General features: G+C 44.2%; 2 protein-coding genes and 1 pseudogene across 11 annotated transcripts in view; 1 reads left to right on the forward strand and 2 right to left on the reverse strand.

Moving 5' to 3' along the window:
* TRMT11 (tRNA methyltransferase 11) overlaps positions 1-5,186 on the reverse strand; it is a 38,805-nt gene extending 33,619 nt beyond the window's left edge. For 4 of the 5 annotated variants that reach the window (XM_077300130.1, XM_077300106.1, XM_077300123.1 and 1 more), the window contains exons 1-3: positions 5,032-5,186; positions 2,107-2,172; positions 103-176 (exon numbers count right to left, since the gene is read on the reverse strand). In XM_077300130.1, coding sequence (XP_077156245.1) covers positions 103-176; positions 2,107-2,172; positions 5,032-5,139 — 248 coding nt within the window. In that variant the 5' untranslated portion in view covers positions 5,140-5,186. The remainder of the gene's footprint in view (positions 1-102; positions 177-2,106; positions 2,173-5,031) is intronic. The other variant, XM_077300095.1, reaches the window with a different exon arrangement.
* On the forward strand, positions 5,077-7,830 carry LOC143819060 (actin-binding Rho-activating protein pseudogene; annotated as a pseudogene). Of its 5 annotated transcripts, XR_013224754.1 has the most exons (4): positions 5,079-5,359; positions 6,387-6,409; positions 6,735-6,803; positions 6,902-7,830. The product of XR_013224754.1 is annotated as an actin-binding Rho-activating protein pseudogene, transcript variant X2 (transcript). The 5 variants fall into 5 exon arrangements; XR_013224745.1 differs by lacking the exon at positions 6,387-6,409; XR_013224762.1 differs by lacking the exons at positions 5,079-5,359; positions 6,387-6,409 and adding an exon at positions 5,379-5,642.
* Positions 7,831-8,080: 250 nt separating this feature from the next.
* HINT3 (histidine triad nucleotide binding protein 3) lies at positions 8,081-17,992 on the reverse strand. The gene is made up of 5 exons (XM_077300146.1): positions 17,656-17,992; positions 12,928-13,045; positions 12,043-12,112; positions 11,205-11,331; positions 8,081-9,406 (listed from the first exon to the last, which is right to left on the reverse strand). The coding sequence occupies exons 1-5, from the start codon at positions 17,824-17,826 to the stop codon at positions 9,359-9,361; spliced, it is 534 nt and encodes a 177-aa protein (XP_077156261.1). The 5' UTR covers positions 17,827-17,992; the 3' UTR covers positions 8,081-9,358.
* Positions 17,993-18,414: the final 422 nt, after the last annotated feature.

Genomic DNA, 18,414 nt, shown 5'->3' on the forward strand with positions numbered 1-18,414 from the left:
CTGCTGCTTCAGAATGGATAGGAAGGAGGAGGCCTCTGTGACACAGAAAGGTGCATGCAGAAGAGCAAGAGGACTCTTTATTTCTAAATACATAATCCTTACTTGGCACATACTGTCCGCTTCATTAGTCCTCTAGCCATCTCTTCGGAAAGTAAGTTGAGAATCCAAAATGGAGACTGAAAGGAAAAGAGGAACAGTTCTAAGGAAAAGGAGAGTGGGAATAAAATCTGCATTGCTTATGTTGCTACACTCCTAGTATAAGAGGGTAAACAATGTGTGTTGCAAGTCTGCCTTTGCAAACAAATTAACAAATATCTTGATCAATTAAATGTTGGTTGAAGCTTATCAGCCTTGTCCTTTTCCAAGCTGCCTTTTCTTTGTTGTATCCTCATTTGCTTCATCCTAACAGCTGACACAGAGGTCGCAAAAGTGGAGGCCAAATAGATGGAGCAAGGAGGAAGACAGCCAAGAATGCTCACCAGTCACATCCATTGCTCACCAGTCACATCCAGCATAATATGTCTCCCTTCTTCCACAGAGAGTTGTGCTAACGTTTATGCTTTAAGCCTTCTTCATATTGACTTGCTTTCGTGGGTTTCCTAAGGGTTTAACCAGTCACTTTAGTTCTAAGTAAATACTGTAGACAGCTGTAATTAAAATTCCATCTTCCCCTCAGGTAAAGCAATTCGCTATTCACCTACACCAAGTGAGATTATTTGTTATTCCTAGAATAATTCTATCCAAATCTCACCATAACATAAGAAGGAGTGTTTGGTAAGAGTTGAACTCAGGAAATTAGTTTTTCATTGTACATGCTGAAAAATCGCTCTTCTACCCAGCAAAATCACTGGGAAGAAAACAAAAAGTAACTAAAGCATGTCCTCCAGCAGATATACAGTATATGAATACTGAGGTATGGATCACTGTAGCTACATGTGACTGATCCAGGAATGGTTGCAGATGATGCACTCTGAACCACCGTAGTTTTCTAAGGTGACCACTGTGTCAAACAGCACTCCCGAGGTGCAAACCCATCTTTTCAAGGGGAGTATAATCCCATCCAAAATAAGCATAATTTGTCCCAGGTGTACCTTTCTGTGTTTTGTCAGGATTATGTTTCAGCTTGTTCACCCTCATACCACCAATTACTGATGTCAAGCATTGATTCAGACAAACAACATCTCTGCAGTTAGGTGGAAAGAAAGGCAGCACTGGGTATCACCCGCATATTGGTGACATTGCAGCCCAAACCTCTTGATGACATCTACCAGAAACTTCATATGGATATTAAGCTACACGGCGGATAAGAGTGAACTGTGCAGAACCCCACAGGCCAGCCCCAGCTCCATCCTCTGCAACTGACACCCCCCTCCAGTACCAGTGCTGAAAGGCAACTATGGTCAATTGTATGTAGCTCTGCTTAGGATTGTACTGTAAAACTATGAAAGAATTTATGATAACTAACAACATTGCTTTTAAAAGCGATTGGTAGACTAAGTCGGACGTTACACTGTCATGAAGGTATTGCCTTCATCAGTTCCGCTGGAAAGGGGCAGACTCCCAAAGAACCACCGCAGTGTCAAACAGAATGTCTGTATTCAGACAAAAAATTTCATTTTTTGGAAATATTTTAACCAAATGTCTTTTGTGTCCCAGTTTAAAACATCAGCAGCTCTGCATGGAATGGTCTGTTTCCAAATAAATCATGTAATGCCTGTTAGATTCAAGGTTTGCTCTATAGTCAGAGCCAGTTTGGTGTAGTGGTTAGGAGTGTGGACTTCTAATCTGGCATGCCGGGTTCGATTCTGCGCTCCCCCACATGCAACCAGCTGGGTGACCTTGGGCTCGCCACGGCACTGATAAAACTGTTCTGACCGAGCAGTGATATCAGCGCTCTCTCAGCCTCACCCACCCTACAGGGTGTCTGTTGTGGGGAGAAGAATGGGAAGGCGACTGTATGCCCCTTTGAACCTCCTTCGGGTACGGAAAAGCACCGTATAAGAACCAACTCTTCTTCTTCTATAGTATGTTTTTTCACTAAAACATTTGGGGGAATATCATAAAGCACATAGTAGTTTAAGATTATATTCCTGACCTAGTACTTACATTTAGGTTTGACTCCAGTTGACTACAAAATTGTCCACCATTGAGGGAGATAAGAGACTTTATTTCCTAAAAAGAAATATTACAGAACAAAACTATTATCCGGTAGTTTCAGAAAAGAAACAAATCATTTAAATATTAATTATCTAACTGTTTAACTCCAAAACAAGCTGTATATGAATGTGTACAAAGAGTGACTGATTCAAGGAAACAGCAGTTAGAACCACCCATAAATTCAACAATGCCCATGCTAGGAGCCCAAACATTTGGGCACTGCTTGAAACCTAAATCCATCACATTTTGCTTCCAAATGTCAGCTTGGTATAATGGGTAAGAGTGGCAGTTTCTAATCTGGAGAGCCAAATTTAATTCCCCACTCTTCCACATGCAGCCAGTTGGGTGACCTTGGGTTAGTCACAGTCCTGATAGTTGGGGTACTTGTAGATTGTAAACTAAACATGAGCAGGCAGTGTGATGCAGTGGTAAAAAAGGCAAATGCTATTTTGGGCTGTATCAACAGGGGCATCACATCAAAATCACAAGATGTCATAGTCCCATTGTATACGGCACTGGTCAGACTACACCTGGAGTACTGTGTGCAGTTCTGCAGGCCTCACTTCAAGAAGGATGTAGATAAAATTGAAAGGGTACAGAGGAAGGCGACGAAGATGATCTGGGGCCAAGGAACCAAGCCCTATGAAGATAGGTTGAGGGACTTGGGAATGTTCAGCCTGGAGAAAAGGAGGTTGAGAGGGGACATGATAGCCCTCTTCAAGTATTTGAAAAGTTGTCATTTGGAGGAGGGCAGGATGCTGTTTCTGTTGGCTGCAGAGGAGAGGACACGCAGTAATGGGTTTAAACTACAAGTACAACGATATAGGCTAGATATCAGGAAAAACATTTTCACGGTCAGAGTAGTTCAGCAGTGGAATAGGCTCCCTAAGGAGGTGGTGAACTCCCCCTCACTGGCAGTCTTCAACCAAAGGTTGGATACACACTTTTCTTGGATGCTTAGGGCTGATCCTGTGTAGAGCAGGGGGTTGGACTAGATGGCCTGTATGGCCCCTTCCAACTCTATGATTCCATAATTCTATGATAGTGCTGTTCTCACACAGCAGTAATATCAGGGCTCTCTAAGCCACACCTACCTCACAGGGTGTATTTTGTGGGGAGAGGAAGGGAAGGTGATTGTTAGCCACTTTGAGACTCTTTCAGATAGTGAAAAACAGGATATAAAAACCTCCTCCTCCTTCTAGATACACAGTGTTGCACTGGATGGGCTATTGGCCTGATCCAACATGGTTTCTCTTGTATTCTAATAATAAAAACAAGAACTGCCAATAATAAAAGTTAAATTGAACATAATGTGTTCCTAAATATAATGGTCTTCAATTGCTTTCTGAATATTGACAATGAGGGGGCCAGGTGCAGCTCCTTGGGGAGACTGTTCCATAATTTTGGAGCTGCCACAGAAAAGGGCCTCTCTTGTATATCCACCAAATGACCATCTTTAATGGTGCAGTCTGTGATCAATGGCCGAAGGGAGATGAAGATAGCATCTTTGCTACATTAACCTTGCTGCAAAGTGAGGGATTTTCCACATTGTGTCACAATTTAAATTGAAGTGAAATCCTAGGTGCTACTCATGAACCACTGACCTCAGGGGGGCCTGCTCCCCCGCAAGCATGTCTCGAACAATCAGGACTGCTTTTTATATCATTCCCAGTCACCTGGGATCCTATGCAGTTATTGAAGACATGGCTGACTGAATGTTGGGTGGCAGGACCAGTAGAAATAGTCCTGTTCTCTTCTATCAAGTCAGGTGCCTTAGAGCCTGCCCGGTCTTATTGTACTTCACAGATAAAGAGCAATTGGGCAGCAATTTAGTTGACAACTAGCATCAATCAATCTCTGAAATATGAAGGAAGTTGTATCACCTTCAGCATGCCTGGTGGCATTGCAACTGTGGATCCACATTGTATAGTTGTTAGAAACCACTATTCCCATGCTCCTCCCTCTCCCCAACCCACACTGTTGGGATTATAACAGTAACCTGATAATGATGTTACCCATTCAGTTGTGTCTGACTCTTTGTGATCCTATGAGTCAACTGTTAGAACGTTCTTTGATCTTGCACCACTTCTTTTAATTGTATAATGCTCTGGCCAGTACAACAATAAACTATATAACAGTAAAGATCTATCAGTCATGCCCCACCAACCTATGAAGTGTGGCTAATAACTCTAGCTTGCACCTCACCTCCTGAGGAGGAGGGCATCATGGTATAGCCCAGGGGTGACCAAACTGTGACTCTGCAGATGTCCATGAACCCCAGGGGCTAATTGTAGTTCATGGACATCTGGAGAGCCCAGTTGGGCCACCTCCTCCCCTCACACCCTACCTCAGAAACTAAGCAGAGTCGGTCCTTGGAAGGGAGACCACCAACAAAGACCCTTCCAATGAAGGCAATGACAAATCATCTCACATGCCATGAAAACCCCTTTGGGGTTGTCATAAGTTGGCTACGTCAGCACCTTACACACATCACCACCTACCCTACAAGGATCATATTTTTCCGCTTCTCCTAACGCTCGTTTGAAAGAGTGAATGTCTGTTTGGAAGCTGCATTTCTGGCAATCTAGCCCAAGCACTTTTTAAGCTTCCTCCCCCAAATCACACGGCTCCCACACAGAAAACTAGTTTGGAAAGCACGGACAAGGGAGATGGACTATCAAGTCGTTACAGACTGGTCTTTGTGCATCACCCCACATGAGCAGGCGTTAGCCCTCTAGGGAAGGCAAGCCGAGGCGACGCACGAGGGGCCAGCACAGTCCCGTGCTTTTTGAACCGACCGTGCCTTACGCGGGGGGGGGGGCGGGGGCGCCTCCAGCAGGCGGCCTCACAGGCGCGCGCTCGTTTCGGACTCACCGGTAGCCGGAATTCGAGGTTCTCCTGCGCCAGCAGCAGCAGGTAACGCGTCAGCCCTGACCCGCGCAGCGCCATAGCCCCCCGGCGGCTGCCTTCCGAGGGCCGCATGCGCTGAGCCGAACCGGGGAGGAGCTGGCCGAGAGAGAGGCGGTGTCGGAGCCGGAGTTGGAGCTGGAGCGAATAAAGGGACCGGAAGGCTGCGGAGGAAGCGGGTGGCGGCGAGAGCAGCGAGTCGCCTGCCGAACGGAATGCTATAACCGGGGGGCTGGGGCTGTTGAAGTAAAATAGCTGTCTGTTGTGCCTTCTTAAAAATTAATAAAAAAGGAAGGTGAGAATAATTATAATTAGTTTTGGGTTTTTTTCCCCTAGCAGAGTGTCTTAAGCAACCGTTCGCCTTTTAGGCATCATCAAAAGGATTTATTGCCACGTGAAGGTATTTGGCCTGTAGGGATGAGGCTGAGACTTTAAATAACTAGAAACTCAGCCTCTCCGACTGTACCCTTAATTTGCAGTGCAATTCTATGCATGCTTAATTCATAAGCAAGTCCAGTTTATTCGGTGGGTTTATTCTGTGGCATGAACAGGATTGTGACTTGGTCCCACCTAGACAGGTGTGTGTTTTTTTACTGGAGATATCATAGCTCTTGTTCGTATATGCATTTTAAAGGACTATTTTTGTAATCAGAAAATGTATATACAGTACTAAATATATACTAAACTCCGCTACAGAAAAAACTGTCAAAACTTCTGAAGACTTTCAACTCATACATATTGTGTCTGAGGAAGTGTATGCACACGAAAGCTCATACCTTGAATAAAAATTGGTTGGTCTTAAAGGAGCCACTGAACTCTAAATTTGCTCTGCTGCTTCAGAGCAATACAGCTACCAGCTTGAATCTACTGCCTTATTTGACACTTTTAGTTGATCCTAATCATCAGAACATTAATAACACTTTTTTTGAGATTCAGGTGTTGGTCTGAATCCACAGAACAAAGTATGTATCCAGTGGGACCTTTAAAACCAATCAAGTTTTAATCTGTGTGCAAGCACTCTTCTTTCAGATTACTCTTTTTTAGGTTAAGGATGGTCTCGTAGGATGCACTCATGCTGTTCTTTGTAAACTGGGTTTTCTTTCTCTGCCATTTTGTAAGCAGTAAAATTATATTTTATGTTTGTATATTACTAAATACTCTTTCCACCTTAAAATAATTACTCATCTTTTTTGGGGGGAATCCCCTCCCCTTGGTAAGCATTGTTGCCCTGATTGGCTTGCTGTAACATCCATCAAGGGGGCTTGAGTGCATTAAATGGGTCACGCACCAAAATGACTAGCGGCAGCTTGTTTCACTTGCAGAGAAGAGGTACCTTTGAAGAAGTGTGAGTACAGCTTTCCCAAAGGCATCTTACTGCAGAGCAAGTAATCACAATACTGATGCTTAGACTGAGGGCTGCAGTTAAGTACATTTACTTGAAAGCTTTAATCATCTTAATGGAACTTGCTTCTGTGTCAGCATGAAGAACATTAGGCTGCATGTCTGTAAACTATGCATTATTTACTTGGGAGGTCTCTTAATTCCTTTAGACTTCTGGATATGGGTCTAAGATATTACAGAGAACTAGCTTTATGTCAGTTCTTGTAGGTAAAAAGTCTACAAATCAGTGCTTTGTTTAAGGATTTTGGTCTCTCCCCCCCCCCCAATAGAAATGTATAATGCAAATGGGAAGTGTAAGATCTTGGGCTGACAGAAGTCATTTCTCCTAGGAAGAAGAGGTGAGTAAAATTACATAAGTACTATTTTACTACACGGGAGCAGTTTAGGCTGTTGTTTTGATCAAGTTAGTGAGATGCTTTTTGTATTGTTTCTACAGCTGTAACTTTGGGTGAGAGCTGCTTTGTGTGTATCCTGAAGTGTCCTTGCAACATGGAGAGAAGCAAAGTGCAGAATATCAAGGCAGACGAAACCCACACTGGTACTGTGGGAGAACTAGCAAGAGGCTGGCAAAGTTGGTCTGAAGATCATGTTGATTATCAGAGACGGAATCCATTCAGCAGCAACAGGCCAGTAACTCTGTGTGCACGAAGGGGAGATGCTACCTATGGGAGACCCCTCGAAGGCTCCAGAACAGAACAGAGAGGGAAAGATGCTCATACTCACATAGGCAAGGAAGTGGAAGAACTATGCCTGGTTATAAGAAATGTTGGGGAGACAGACCAGGATGGACATGTAAAGATAACATTCAAACAGCTATTTGACAGATATGTGACCATATCCAATAAAGTCGTTGGTGTTCTACTGAGAGCAAGGAAACATGGCTTGGTTGATTTTGAAGGTGAAATGCTTTGGCAAGGAAAAGATGACAGTGTGATTATTACCTTACTTGAGTAAAATATCTAGGTATTAACCAAATTGTATGCAGCTGAGAACAGTTTAAAGCCTTAAACATCAACAGTGCTGGTTGGCCAAAACAAAGAAATTATTTAAAAGGAGCAGAAACTAAATATTTTGTAATGAGTTTACAGCTTTGCCAATGAATTCTGCAATGAGTATGTGCTAACTTATGCTTATGTATTAAAACCTGATGGACTCCCACATTCTATCCAACCAGTTTGAAAGATCACTGGATCTGGAAATGTGAGCAATATATTTAATGAGTTATCACTTTGGAAATGAAGGCATGAATGTATAAAGAAATAGAAGTGATATAAACCAAGTACTTTAGTTTTTTCTTAGGATACTGTTATTTAGATTGTACTTTTTGCCTCAACTTTAAAATAAACACTTTCCCAATAAAACGTTTATTGATTTCAAGCAATTCATTTAAGATTACAAGCTTTCAGACACCACATAAAATAGGTTAGTGCAAACCAACTATCATTTAGCAACAGCTAGTCTCAAATTCACACACTTTGTGTAGGATTCACAATGGTTCTAATGGAGGAGCAGGATATTTTGATAAGGTGTTGCACTCCTGTACTTCAGAAAGTCTGCAGTATGCAATTAGCAAATTTCCTGCTCAGATTCTAGATACAAAATTGTTCAAGAGATCCATGGATAATGGCTTTTATTAGGCGTTTTCCTTTTCATAACAGTGTTTCAACCATTATGTACATTCACAGTTCTTTTACATAAATTCACATTCACACTACACATATAGTCTATTCTTACTTCAACATTTAATTTTTAACATTTCAACACGGACGCAGCTTCCCCCTCCCAGAGTTTTACCGGAGACTTGAGTTTGCTGAATAATTTTAAACATTCAAAAGTAAGTTAATCCTTGTAGCAAAATACATGCTAAATAACCAATAAATACGATTAAAACTCTAAAGTCCAGAGAAAGACACAAAGAGTGGTTGTTTTATTTTGGCATACTTTGAACACTAATGTAATGGGCAACAGTACGAAGTAATTACATTGCTTAAGTAATGCTTGTTTGTAATCACCCCTCATTCAAGTTATTTTTCTTGACAAAAAGTTGATGAACTTAAGGTGTATGAACATTGCATAAGGTTAGCATCACTGTGAAGACAACAGTTAACTAAACAGCAAAGTTGCTGAGGAAAGTCATTTTAAGTTAAGTTTTGAATCATCTCCATTTTGCCATTTGCCTAAAGCTTGGACGCCAAGCTCTGTCTGCACAGTTTCGCTGTGTGAAACATACCCTAATGTCTATGACAATGCCCCTACATTCCACAGCAATATTTAGGAGACAAGTTTAGGCTCAGCATAATCCCCCTGAACTGTCTAAATATGTTCAACTGTTACAACCTTAAGTTCAACAAAACCATGACTTTACTTTAAATCTGTCCTATAATTCACTTCCTAGTCTTAAACGCATGCACTTAACTAGATAGTCTACATTCAAACAATCATATTGTGGTCCGACAGTATAATCTCTCTCATTATACTCAGTTCTACTTAGTCATGTAAATGCATCAGTGATCAAGTGATTTAGCACCAATATAGTCATCATAACTACTGTTAACACTGTGATGCCAAGAGTTGCTCATATATTCCATAGGCACAAAACCCCTGCATTGTTTAAGCACAATCAGACAATCCAGATGTCATATTAAATTGCTTTTTTATGCAGGATTCATAATTATCTGTTTGAAGACACAGGACACTTAATTTTCTGATTTGTAGACATGAATGCTCTAAAAAGTGCTTGGGGGTTTTCTTATTTCAGATAGTGGCCTGAGAATTTTAGGGTACAATGTTCACTAACCATTAATTCAACCATTGTATAGCAGCATTTTCAATACTTGTCTTCAATTGTGTTGAAGGGTCACAAGCCAAAGTGCTGTCTGGAGGCAAGTGCTTTTCAGCTGTTAGCACTTTCGGCCTTCAGTCGTTCCATCAGTTGTTCAGCCTGTTGAAACAAAGTGTGAGGTAAAGTTAGGGCTTCCTCTGGCTTGTTTCCAAAGACTTGTTAGCTTTTTGACTTAACAGACTACTCCAAAGCTTGCAGAAAAGACACACATCCTCTTGTGTAGATTTCAGACTAGGTCCTTCAAGGGTAATTAGCACAATTAATAGGCAGTAACAGTGGTCAGTAACTAGATGCCTCTGGGCTAAGTTCAATCATCATTCAATGCTATGCCATCTCCTTGGTTTATTTCCATATGCTGATAATTCATTTCCCCACACTTTGCTTGCCTGATCCACAAACCACTAGAGGGTGCTTTCTTTTTAAGGGCAATTGACATACTGCTATCACCTGAAGCTACAGCAAACTCTTCCTCACTGTTCAGACCTGGTAAGCAACAGTACTGTAGCCTAACACCAGTAATTGACATATACTTCTATGCTACAGTAATATATCAATTGTTAGGACAAGGTAGTCAGGTCATTTATCAACTTTTTTTTTAAGGGGGAGGAAGAAAAAGTGGCAGCTACAAGACATCCAGGACAAGGAAAACAATGACAAAGTAGGTGATCTGCAGAAATGTGCATCTTCCTGTCCCCTTGACATGAAACGTATTATAATATTTCCCAAAGGACCATATCAGGGAAAGCTAGATAGTGGACAATGAGGTGATAATATTTATGTGGATAGTAAGATAACAGTTCTAGTCTGAATGCTGACCTGGAGCATGATCTCCATGTGGAAGCCCCCCTAGTGGGTACTTGAATTCCCTTTCCTCGCTCTTTACAGTCAAGAGTGACTAAAGCAGTTTATAGCACAAAATCAAATACCAGCAAAATTATAAACTAAAGCACTGGGATTGTCTACACTCCTTAACTAGTGAACAAGACTATGTCAACCTCAGTTTCACTGAAGAACTGATATCAAGTATTCAGACTGATGGAGTAATGCTTAACTGGCGTATCAGCTCGGATATAGAAGGGCTCAGTTCCATTTTATTAAGAAGTAGCAGTGAAGTCCATTGTGGGCTAGAATTCAATGGGCACTAAGTAGCCTTCTCCCTGCTGCCTGATGGGGTGCGTTAAGGTTTGGCAGAGGTTCTTACCCCATTGGGAGAGGCACTTGCCAGCTCCTTGTCTCGCACGCCACCCCTTGTGGGTACAGGAAGACTTTTCTCAGCACCCTGAATGGGCAGCAAAGCAGGGGGAGATCTTTAAAGATCCAGTCAGTGTCTTTCCCCAATAGGAGAGGGGCTCGCCAGATCCTTGCCTCCTGTGCTGCCACTCTAGGGTGTAGAGCCTTCTCCTTGCACCTTGAATGGGCAGAGAAGGGTGGGGGGCTTTAAAGACCGGTCAAGAGTCTCTCCCCATTAAGAGAGAGGTTTGCCCATTCCTTGCCTCCCATGCTGCTCCTCCAGGGCTCAGGAAGCATTCCTGCATCCTGTCTGGGCAGCAAATGTGAGGGGTGAGTGGGTTAAAGAACCAGCAGGAAAGGATTTCTATGGTGAGGAAAGGACTGCAGCAGGCCAGAGGAGCAGAGCCATTCCCTTTAAATACCCCCTCATGTGCTTCCCGGTGCACTGAACATTCAAAAGTCTCCTGGTGGACGGAGCTCGTTTAGGAGGGAGGATTTAAAGCATTCAACACATCATTGGAAGGACAGTCATGATTTTATAGATTATGATAAGCAAATATTTCACAACAAAGTCTCTACAGCTAGAAGCAACATGAACTTATGAGCCTCATGAGCAATGAAGTTGCAGCATGTTACAATTGGTAATTCACCAAATGGCAGAACTTACTGTGATAAACCAGTAAGAATTGACTCTGTACACCATTCGAGACAAGAATCCCAACTGACTGGCTGGAGCCAGGACATGAAGATGCAAGTGGGCTATAGAGCAGAATGGAGGCCAGTGAAAACCCATCCTGGAGAAAAAAGAGGAAAAGTTAATCAGTCATTCAGCAGCATAAATAAAATAAGGATGCAATATACAATGAACACAAATAATTAATCACCCCTAAACAGGTAACCAGGAAAATTTCCTATATATAGGGAACTTTATGTCTTTATCAGAAATAAAGAATCAGATGGAATTAGTTCTGCATCAGTGGACAGATGCAATGCCCCTGTCCATTTTATTAGTAAAATCCTGTTTTCTCTGTTCTATAGCTCACACCTGCCCGCAAGCTATAGCACTATGCAGAAATTACTACCCTTCACTTTCCTTGGGTTTCTCCCAATTTGCAGTAATGCAGGAAAGCATTGCCCTATAACAACTTTGTTGTCTGGAAGTGCTTTAGACATGGACACAAGAAGGTGCATAGAGCAAGAGAAACTCTTTTATTGGTTTGCTTAAGCAAATTTAAAGGCATTTCACTTGTTCTGGCCTTGCTATCAAATGCATTCAACTGCCTATTATAATGGGATGGCTAAGGGCCATACTTCAATACTAAAAGCATTTTGTTTTCCATTCTGAGAACTGAAAGTGAAAGAACTCTGGGCAACCTAATGCTAAGTCCTAAGAGCCTCAGCTATATTACAACCATTTCATGATCCTTAAAAAAAAAAAAAACTTGTTATGCAATACTATTTTGTTTTTATAAACACATTAGATATTTTCCATTCTGGAAACATACCTTACGTCATTCAAGTCAGTAAACTTATTTCGCTGAAGGATACTCTTTCCAACTGCCATCATTCTTTCCACTGTCAAATCCACGTGGAAAAAATAAAATCAGATTTAAAAATCAGATTTCCAAAGCATTAAAGTCCAACAGCTCAATCCCAGAAATACCTAAACTGAACTGCTAACTACACTGAAAGCAGCATGATTTATTTTCAAGAAGGGATAGGTTTGGGAATGGGATATTTTTTGTATCTACAGTTGGTTAGTAGAGCTGTTCTTATCCAGTAAAAACAAGACCAAACAAAAAGCACAGTATTAAGATTTATTGAAACAGTTCAGGGCTATGGGTGATCAAGGAAATGAATAAGGCTGGAAGACCTTTGCAACCTAGAAAAACTTAAGCCAATGAATTCTAACCAGTAGGGGCACCAAGTTTCTAACATAGCTAAAGGATCCATAATATGTAATTTAAAACAGTCTTCTGAATTGGGCAAGCTACACCCACTCCAAACACATACAACCCTTTAGCCAAAAGCAAAAGCACTCTGGGCAATCACCAAGTACCCCTATATTATTTGAACCAGAAGATATATTGGTTACATTTAAAGGCAGACAGTTGCATTTGGAGAGCCAGTCTTCAAGCTGAAATTTGCAGCTTTAGTATGATCTGACAAAATACAGTTTTCTGAAGGATGGAGCAATAGGGGAAAGCAGAAGATTCCAGGATGAGTTAATTCCTGATCCCAGTATATGCAGAACGAACTGTTCTTTATTTCGACAGTCAAACAATGCAAGGACAAAAATAGTATCAGATTAGAATGCTGTATTCTCAAAACCTCAAGATACCCTAAAACACCAACAGTACTTTGGTTAGTTTTTAAAGTTAGCAACATACCTAACGGAATGTGCTCACTCTTTAAAGTCTTGCAGTTTCCCAAGTGTATTTTTGGAACCACTAGGTAATGATGTGGCGCTCCAGGCCTGATATCTCTGAAGCACACCAGGTCTTCATGCTAATGAAAAGAAAATGAAAACTTGTTACTCAGATGACAAACACATGTCATTATACGACAATAAGAACCATTTTAGCAAGTCAGATGAGGTAAAGGCATATCCTTACAACAGGTTCCTCTTATATTTCTGAAAGGGCCATCTGGGTGGCGCTGTCCGGGTCAGGAGCTGACTGTACGGGTGCTGTCCGGGACAGGAAATCCCTGTCCGTCCAGAGCTTCTGCCGCTTCAGCAGCCCAATTCGGATGTGCCCAGCAAAGCTGGGTGTATCTGGATTGGGCTGGCCCCTACAGTGCCCACCTCTGACGTGTGCGCGCTAGCTGCTCACCCAGCCTCGCTGCCAGACAGCTGGTCGGCGAGGAGGGCATTTCCAGCATTGCTGCTGCGCAGCTGCACGGGTGGCCCAGCCTTGGAGATGGCAGCCGCGTAGGTTAGCCGGCCAACAGCTTCAGCACTACATCCATGGCACCGCCAGAGCCTGGCTGCGTGCTGTCAACCCACCGCTGGGGCACTCGACTGCCCAACCTGCACGGCCGCCCCCTCCCAGACCGCGCTGTCCATCCAGCCGGGCGGCAGCACGCGGCCTACTCCATGTGGCACCCACGCTGTCACCCTCCGCTGCCCCATCCCTGTGGCCTCCGGCCCCCGCAATGCCCCACACGCTGCCGCCCACTCAGGTATGTCCCCCACTTTACCTGCTCTTGTTGACCACGCCCACTATCTCCCATTGCATTCCTGAATACAATGGGCTTTCTTGCTAGTATTAATCTATATTACAGACTATAAAAGAAGCTCTATTGACAATGCATTTCAGGGATACAAGCTTAGATTTTTGAAAGATTTGGGGTATTTTCAGGGCATATGTCTTGGGACCATTTAGAGCTTTATCAGTTAAACCAGCACTTTGACTATAAAGAAGATAATTTTAACACAAGCAAGCTATGGTTCAACTGACTAATAGTAGCAAGCAATTTCTCTAATTATCCAACACTGGATCATTTTTGAGTACTTTTCAAAGGTGTATTTTAAAAGATATAACGTACATGGCAGTACTCTGATCTGAATGCTACCAGGGCATGGAAAACTGTCCAGACAGGACAACATCCTAACCAGGCAAAAAATGTTTCATGCTGCTGATGCCGCCAGTACACCTATAGTAAGGGTTACATGTGAGACCTCCAATTTGATATAGCCCCATTGCAGACTAAAACTTTGTATATGGTACACAAGAAGTGGGAAGAAGCCTTCATTTTGGGGTCCACTGTATCTGTGTTTCAGCACTAACACCCATTCATTTAGTTCTTCCTACATAAGAGGGTTTAAATGAAGAAGAAGAGTTGGTTCTTATATGCCACTTTTCTCTACCAGGAGTCTCAAAGTGGCTTACAATTTACTTACTTTTCCTCTTCCCAGAACAGACACCCTGTGAGGTAGGTGAGGCTGAGAGAGCCCTGATATTACTGCTCGGTCAGAACAGCTTTATCAGTGCTGTAACGAACCTACATTCACTCAGCTGGGGGAGAATGGAATGAAATCCCGCTCGCCAGTTCAGAAGTCAGTGCTCTTAACCAGTGGTCCCCAACCTTTCTGAGGTTGGGGACCGGCAGGGCATTGGGGCGCGGCCCGCACACACGCACCGGCCGCGCCCGTGGGCCGCGCCCCCGCATCGGGCCGCGCCCGCGAGCTGCGCCCGCACATCGGCCCGTGCCCGCGGGCCGCGCCCCTGCATCGGACCGCGCCCGCACATCTCCCCGCTCGGCCCTGGTTCCCTCTCCCCGCCCTGCCGCTTGTGGCCTGGGAAGTTTTTTACTGCGGGGGGGGGGGGGGGCGGGGAGAGGGAGCCGCAGGTTGGGGACCACTACTCTTAACCACTACACCAAGCTAAATGAGAAGTGGTATCAACAGTGACACAGGGCAGAAAATTTTCTGATGCTATATGTTTTCATGGAAATGTTTTCACCCCATATACATACTAAATGTAAAAATAGTGTGTTTATCTATATTTGTTGAGTTTGCTGTGCTGCAAGTCAATCATGTCAGATAGGCTACATGTGGAGTAAGAAGCATGGATAAGCCCTAGTGCTTGTACATGATGTATTTTACATATATTATTATAAATATAATAAATCAATAAATCAATAAATTTGCTAAGCTTAGCCTGGAGAGAAGACGACTAAGAGGTGATATGATAGCCATCTTCAAGACCTTGAAGAGCTGTTACATAGGGGATCAAGCAGAGTTGTTTTGTGTTGCTCCAGAGGATAGAACCAGAACCAATGGGATGAAATTCATTCAAAAGAAATTTCAGTTAATCATGCAGAAGAAATTCCTGACAAGAGTGGTTCCTCAGAGGAACAGGCTTCCTTGGGAGTTGGTGGGCTCTCCTTCCTTGGAAGTTTTTAAGTAGAGGCTAGATAGCCACCTCACAGAAATGCTGATTCTGTGAATGTAGGCAGATTGTGAGTTTAGGCAGATTGTAGAAGGGACTGTGTCCATGCTTGACTCTTGTCGCCCTTTGTTGCATGCCTAGGGAAATGCTGGTTGCCACTTTGGGGTCAGGAGGTGAATTTCCTCCAGGCCAGACTGCCCATGAATTCTGACGGGGTTTTATTTGGGGGGGGGGCATCATCTGAGCATGGAATTTGCTGCATTCTGCGGTGGATTGGACTAGATGACTCTGGAGATCTTCCAGCTTTATGATTCTATGATTTAATTTTGCTAAAATGATTTAAATGTTTACATTATTTGTTTCACAGAATCACATTAAGAAGGAACCTTACAGGTCATCTAGTCCAACCCCCTGCTCAATGCAGAGTCATCCTAAAGCATCCCTAATAGGTGATCATCTAGCCAGCTACCACCTCCCTAGGTAGCCAATTACACTGCTGAACTAGTCAGCTCCCCAATAACCAGCTGTTATTTTTCTGCTTGCAATTTAGACCAATTATTGCAATTCCTATCTTCTGCTGCCAACAGGAACAGTTCCCCCCTCCTTTCAAATACTACACCACCCCTTCTCCTCCAGACTGAATGTTCCCAAGTCCTTCAGCCTTGTCTTATGGGCTTGGTTTCTAGGCCCCTGCTCATCCTTGTCAATCTCTTCTGCCCCCACTCCATTCTGTTCACATCCATTTTTGAAAGTACAACCTGGTCAATGCAGTAGGACTATGATATCTTGTGATCTGGATGTTATGCCTCTGTTGAGGCACCAAGACTGAATTAGCTTTTTTTGCAGCCACTTGACACCGATTGCTCATGTTTCACCATATATCTTGTTCACACACACCCATCCGGTATGTGTCCTTCTCATTTTTGTTACCCAAATTATTATTAAATTTGAATAGGAAATGTCCCCATTGAATTATCTCAGAAAAACAAGATTAGAGTATTCATCAACCTCAGCTAAATAGCCAACAAGAAAAGACTGTAATTAAAATGATTCTCAAATGGCAACATACAAGAAGTGTGAAGGCACTAAAGTATTTGCTAAGCAGCAGGTGGAATGGTGTCAGAAAGGATATGAAGGTGACAATGCAAGAAACAGAACTGGCATATAAATCTAGAAGAATCTAGTCTTCAATACTCTCTGCCCTCAGAGAAAAGACACAATCAGGCTGTAGCCTCTGTGTTCCTTAACAATATTTCAGTATGCTGCTGATTTAAACAGTCAATGCTTCTAATTGTCTAACAGAATAGTGAATGAACACAAAGGAATCCCTTTGGTGACAATGGCAAATGACAAGAAATGGACAGGAACACAAACAACTCTTCTGCATGTTTACTTTTAGGGATATACAAAGCTTGCACGGGGCTGTGGTGCAGGAAGAAGGGACTACAGTCTTCCCCTTCAGTCAGTCCCTATTTGCCCAGGGGGGCAGAAATCTGGACATTTTCCCCTTGTGGGGTCAATCAGGCAAACTACTATTTTGTGTGTGCCAGTAAGATTTCATCTGGCTAAATTGGCTCCTACCTGGCTTTCAGAGAATCACAGCAAATCTTGTTCACAGACCTACCAATGAGGTGCATAGCCCCCCCCCCCCCCCCCGGTTATCTCTGGGAAAGTTCCTGACAATTTCCCTTTTTGTTACTCCAGGCCCACTTCCAGTCTATCTGCGCTCCTTTCTCTCTGCCTTCAGGGCCCTTTTCAGGTCCCTTTTCAACATGTCCTTCCCCTCTCTCGGTAATGCTTTTATCAATTTTCTTCCAGCAACCTTGCTCTTTATTTTCCTCAAGCGACCTACCTACAGGTTATGCCACAAACAAGCCTGCCCTAACAACGTGCTTAGGTTACAAAGATGGGGCACGGCGCTGAATCATAAATAAATCGCCCCATCGGACGGGGTTCTGCTCGCCGTAGACCGCTTTTTCAAGATGCTGAGAAGCAGCATGTACGCCTTGAGGGCCAATTTACAGCTGGATCTGGGCGGAAGGCAGGAATTGGGGCTCGTTTTTTCTTTTCCCGCCGCCATAGCCCAGGTTCCTTTTCTAGGGCTACAAACGTGACCTAGGGCAAACGGGGCGCTGTAAGGGAGAGGAGTCCCCCGGCCCTTCTTCTGAGCTCAGGAGGTCGGGGGGGGGGGGGGGGAAGGAGGGTGTTCCCGGGTAGCCTCACCTCGCAAGGCAGCAGTTCGGTCCCCGGCTCCTCCCCGTGAGTGATCCTGCAGAAAATGCATTTGCTGTCATAGCCGGCCTCGCCTCCAGCGGCACCGGCACCAGCCCCCGGATCGGGACTGGGCTCTGCAGCAGGGGACGAGCCCGAGCTCCCGCCTTCCTCCCCGGCCATCGGACTTGGCCTCCCGGCCGTCCTCGAGCTTCAAGCAACCCTTTCAAAGGGGAAACCCTTTGCCTGCGCCCTATGGCGCCTCGACAGAGCGAGGGAGGCGGCTCCTGGAGGCGGGCGGGCGCAAGAGCCCGGCGCGGCGCTGAGGGCAGGACCGCAGAGGGCGGGCTGCTTCTTCCGGGGGGGAGGGGAGAGGGGAGGGGCGGTCCTGCGGGGGGGGGGGCTTTCGCGGGGACGCGGTCGGCAGAGAGGGGGGTTCGGCCCGCCAGTGTCATCCTGGGTGGGGGAAAGGGACGGGCTCTGAGTTGTTCGTCAAGTTGTGCGCGCTAATATTTGACATGTTGTGAGGCACCCAGCTGCAGGTTAAGCGGATGTTGCGTAGCGGGACGGGGGTGACTGAAGTCGGGATCACAGAGGAGGAGTCCTTCTTTCTCTCCCAAGACGCCTACTCTGCCGCAGCTGCCTTGAGACTCGAAGGGGAGATGGGACCTCCTACGATTGCCAGCTGCGGATGGGAAACAGCTGGCGACTTGGGGGTTGGGGAGGGGAGGGACTTCAGTGGGATGTCATGCCATGCGGTGCACCTTGCGA

Source organism: Paroedura picta, chromosome 1 (genome assembly GCF_049243985.1).
Source record: "Paroedura picta isolate Pp20150507F chromosome 1, Ppicta_v3.0, whole genome shotgun sequence".
NCBI lineage: Eukaryota > Metazoa > Chordata > Lepidosauria > Squamata > Gekkonidae > Paroedura > Paroedura picta.

Excerpts from the sequence above, each read along its gene's own strand:
- HINT3 (XM_077300146.1), bottom strand. The coding sequence starts at position 17,826 with ATGGCCGGGGAGGAAGGCGGGAGCTCGGGCTCGTCCCCTGCTGCAGAG. Across the intron at positions 12,113-12,927 it reads GAGTGAGCACATTCCGTTAG|TGGAAAGAATGATGGCAGTT; the intron begins GTATGTTGCTAA and ends TGGATTTGACAG. Across the intron at positions 11,332-12,042 it reads ACTGACTTGAATGACGTAAG|GATGGGTTTTCACTGGCCTC; the intron begins GTATGTTTCCAG and ends TTTTTTCTCCAG.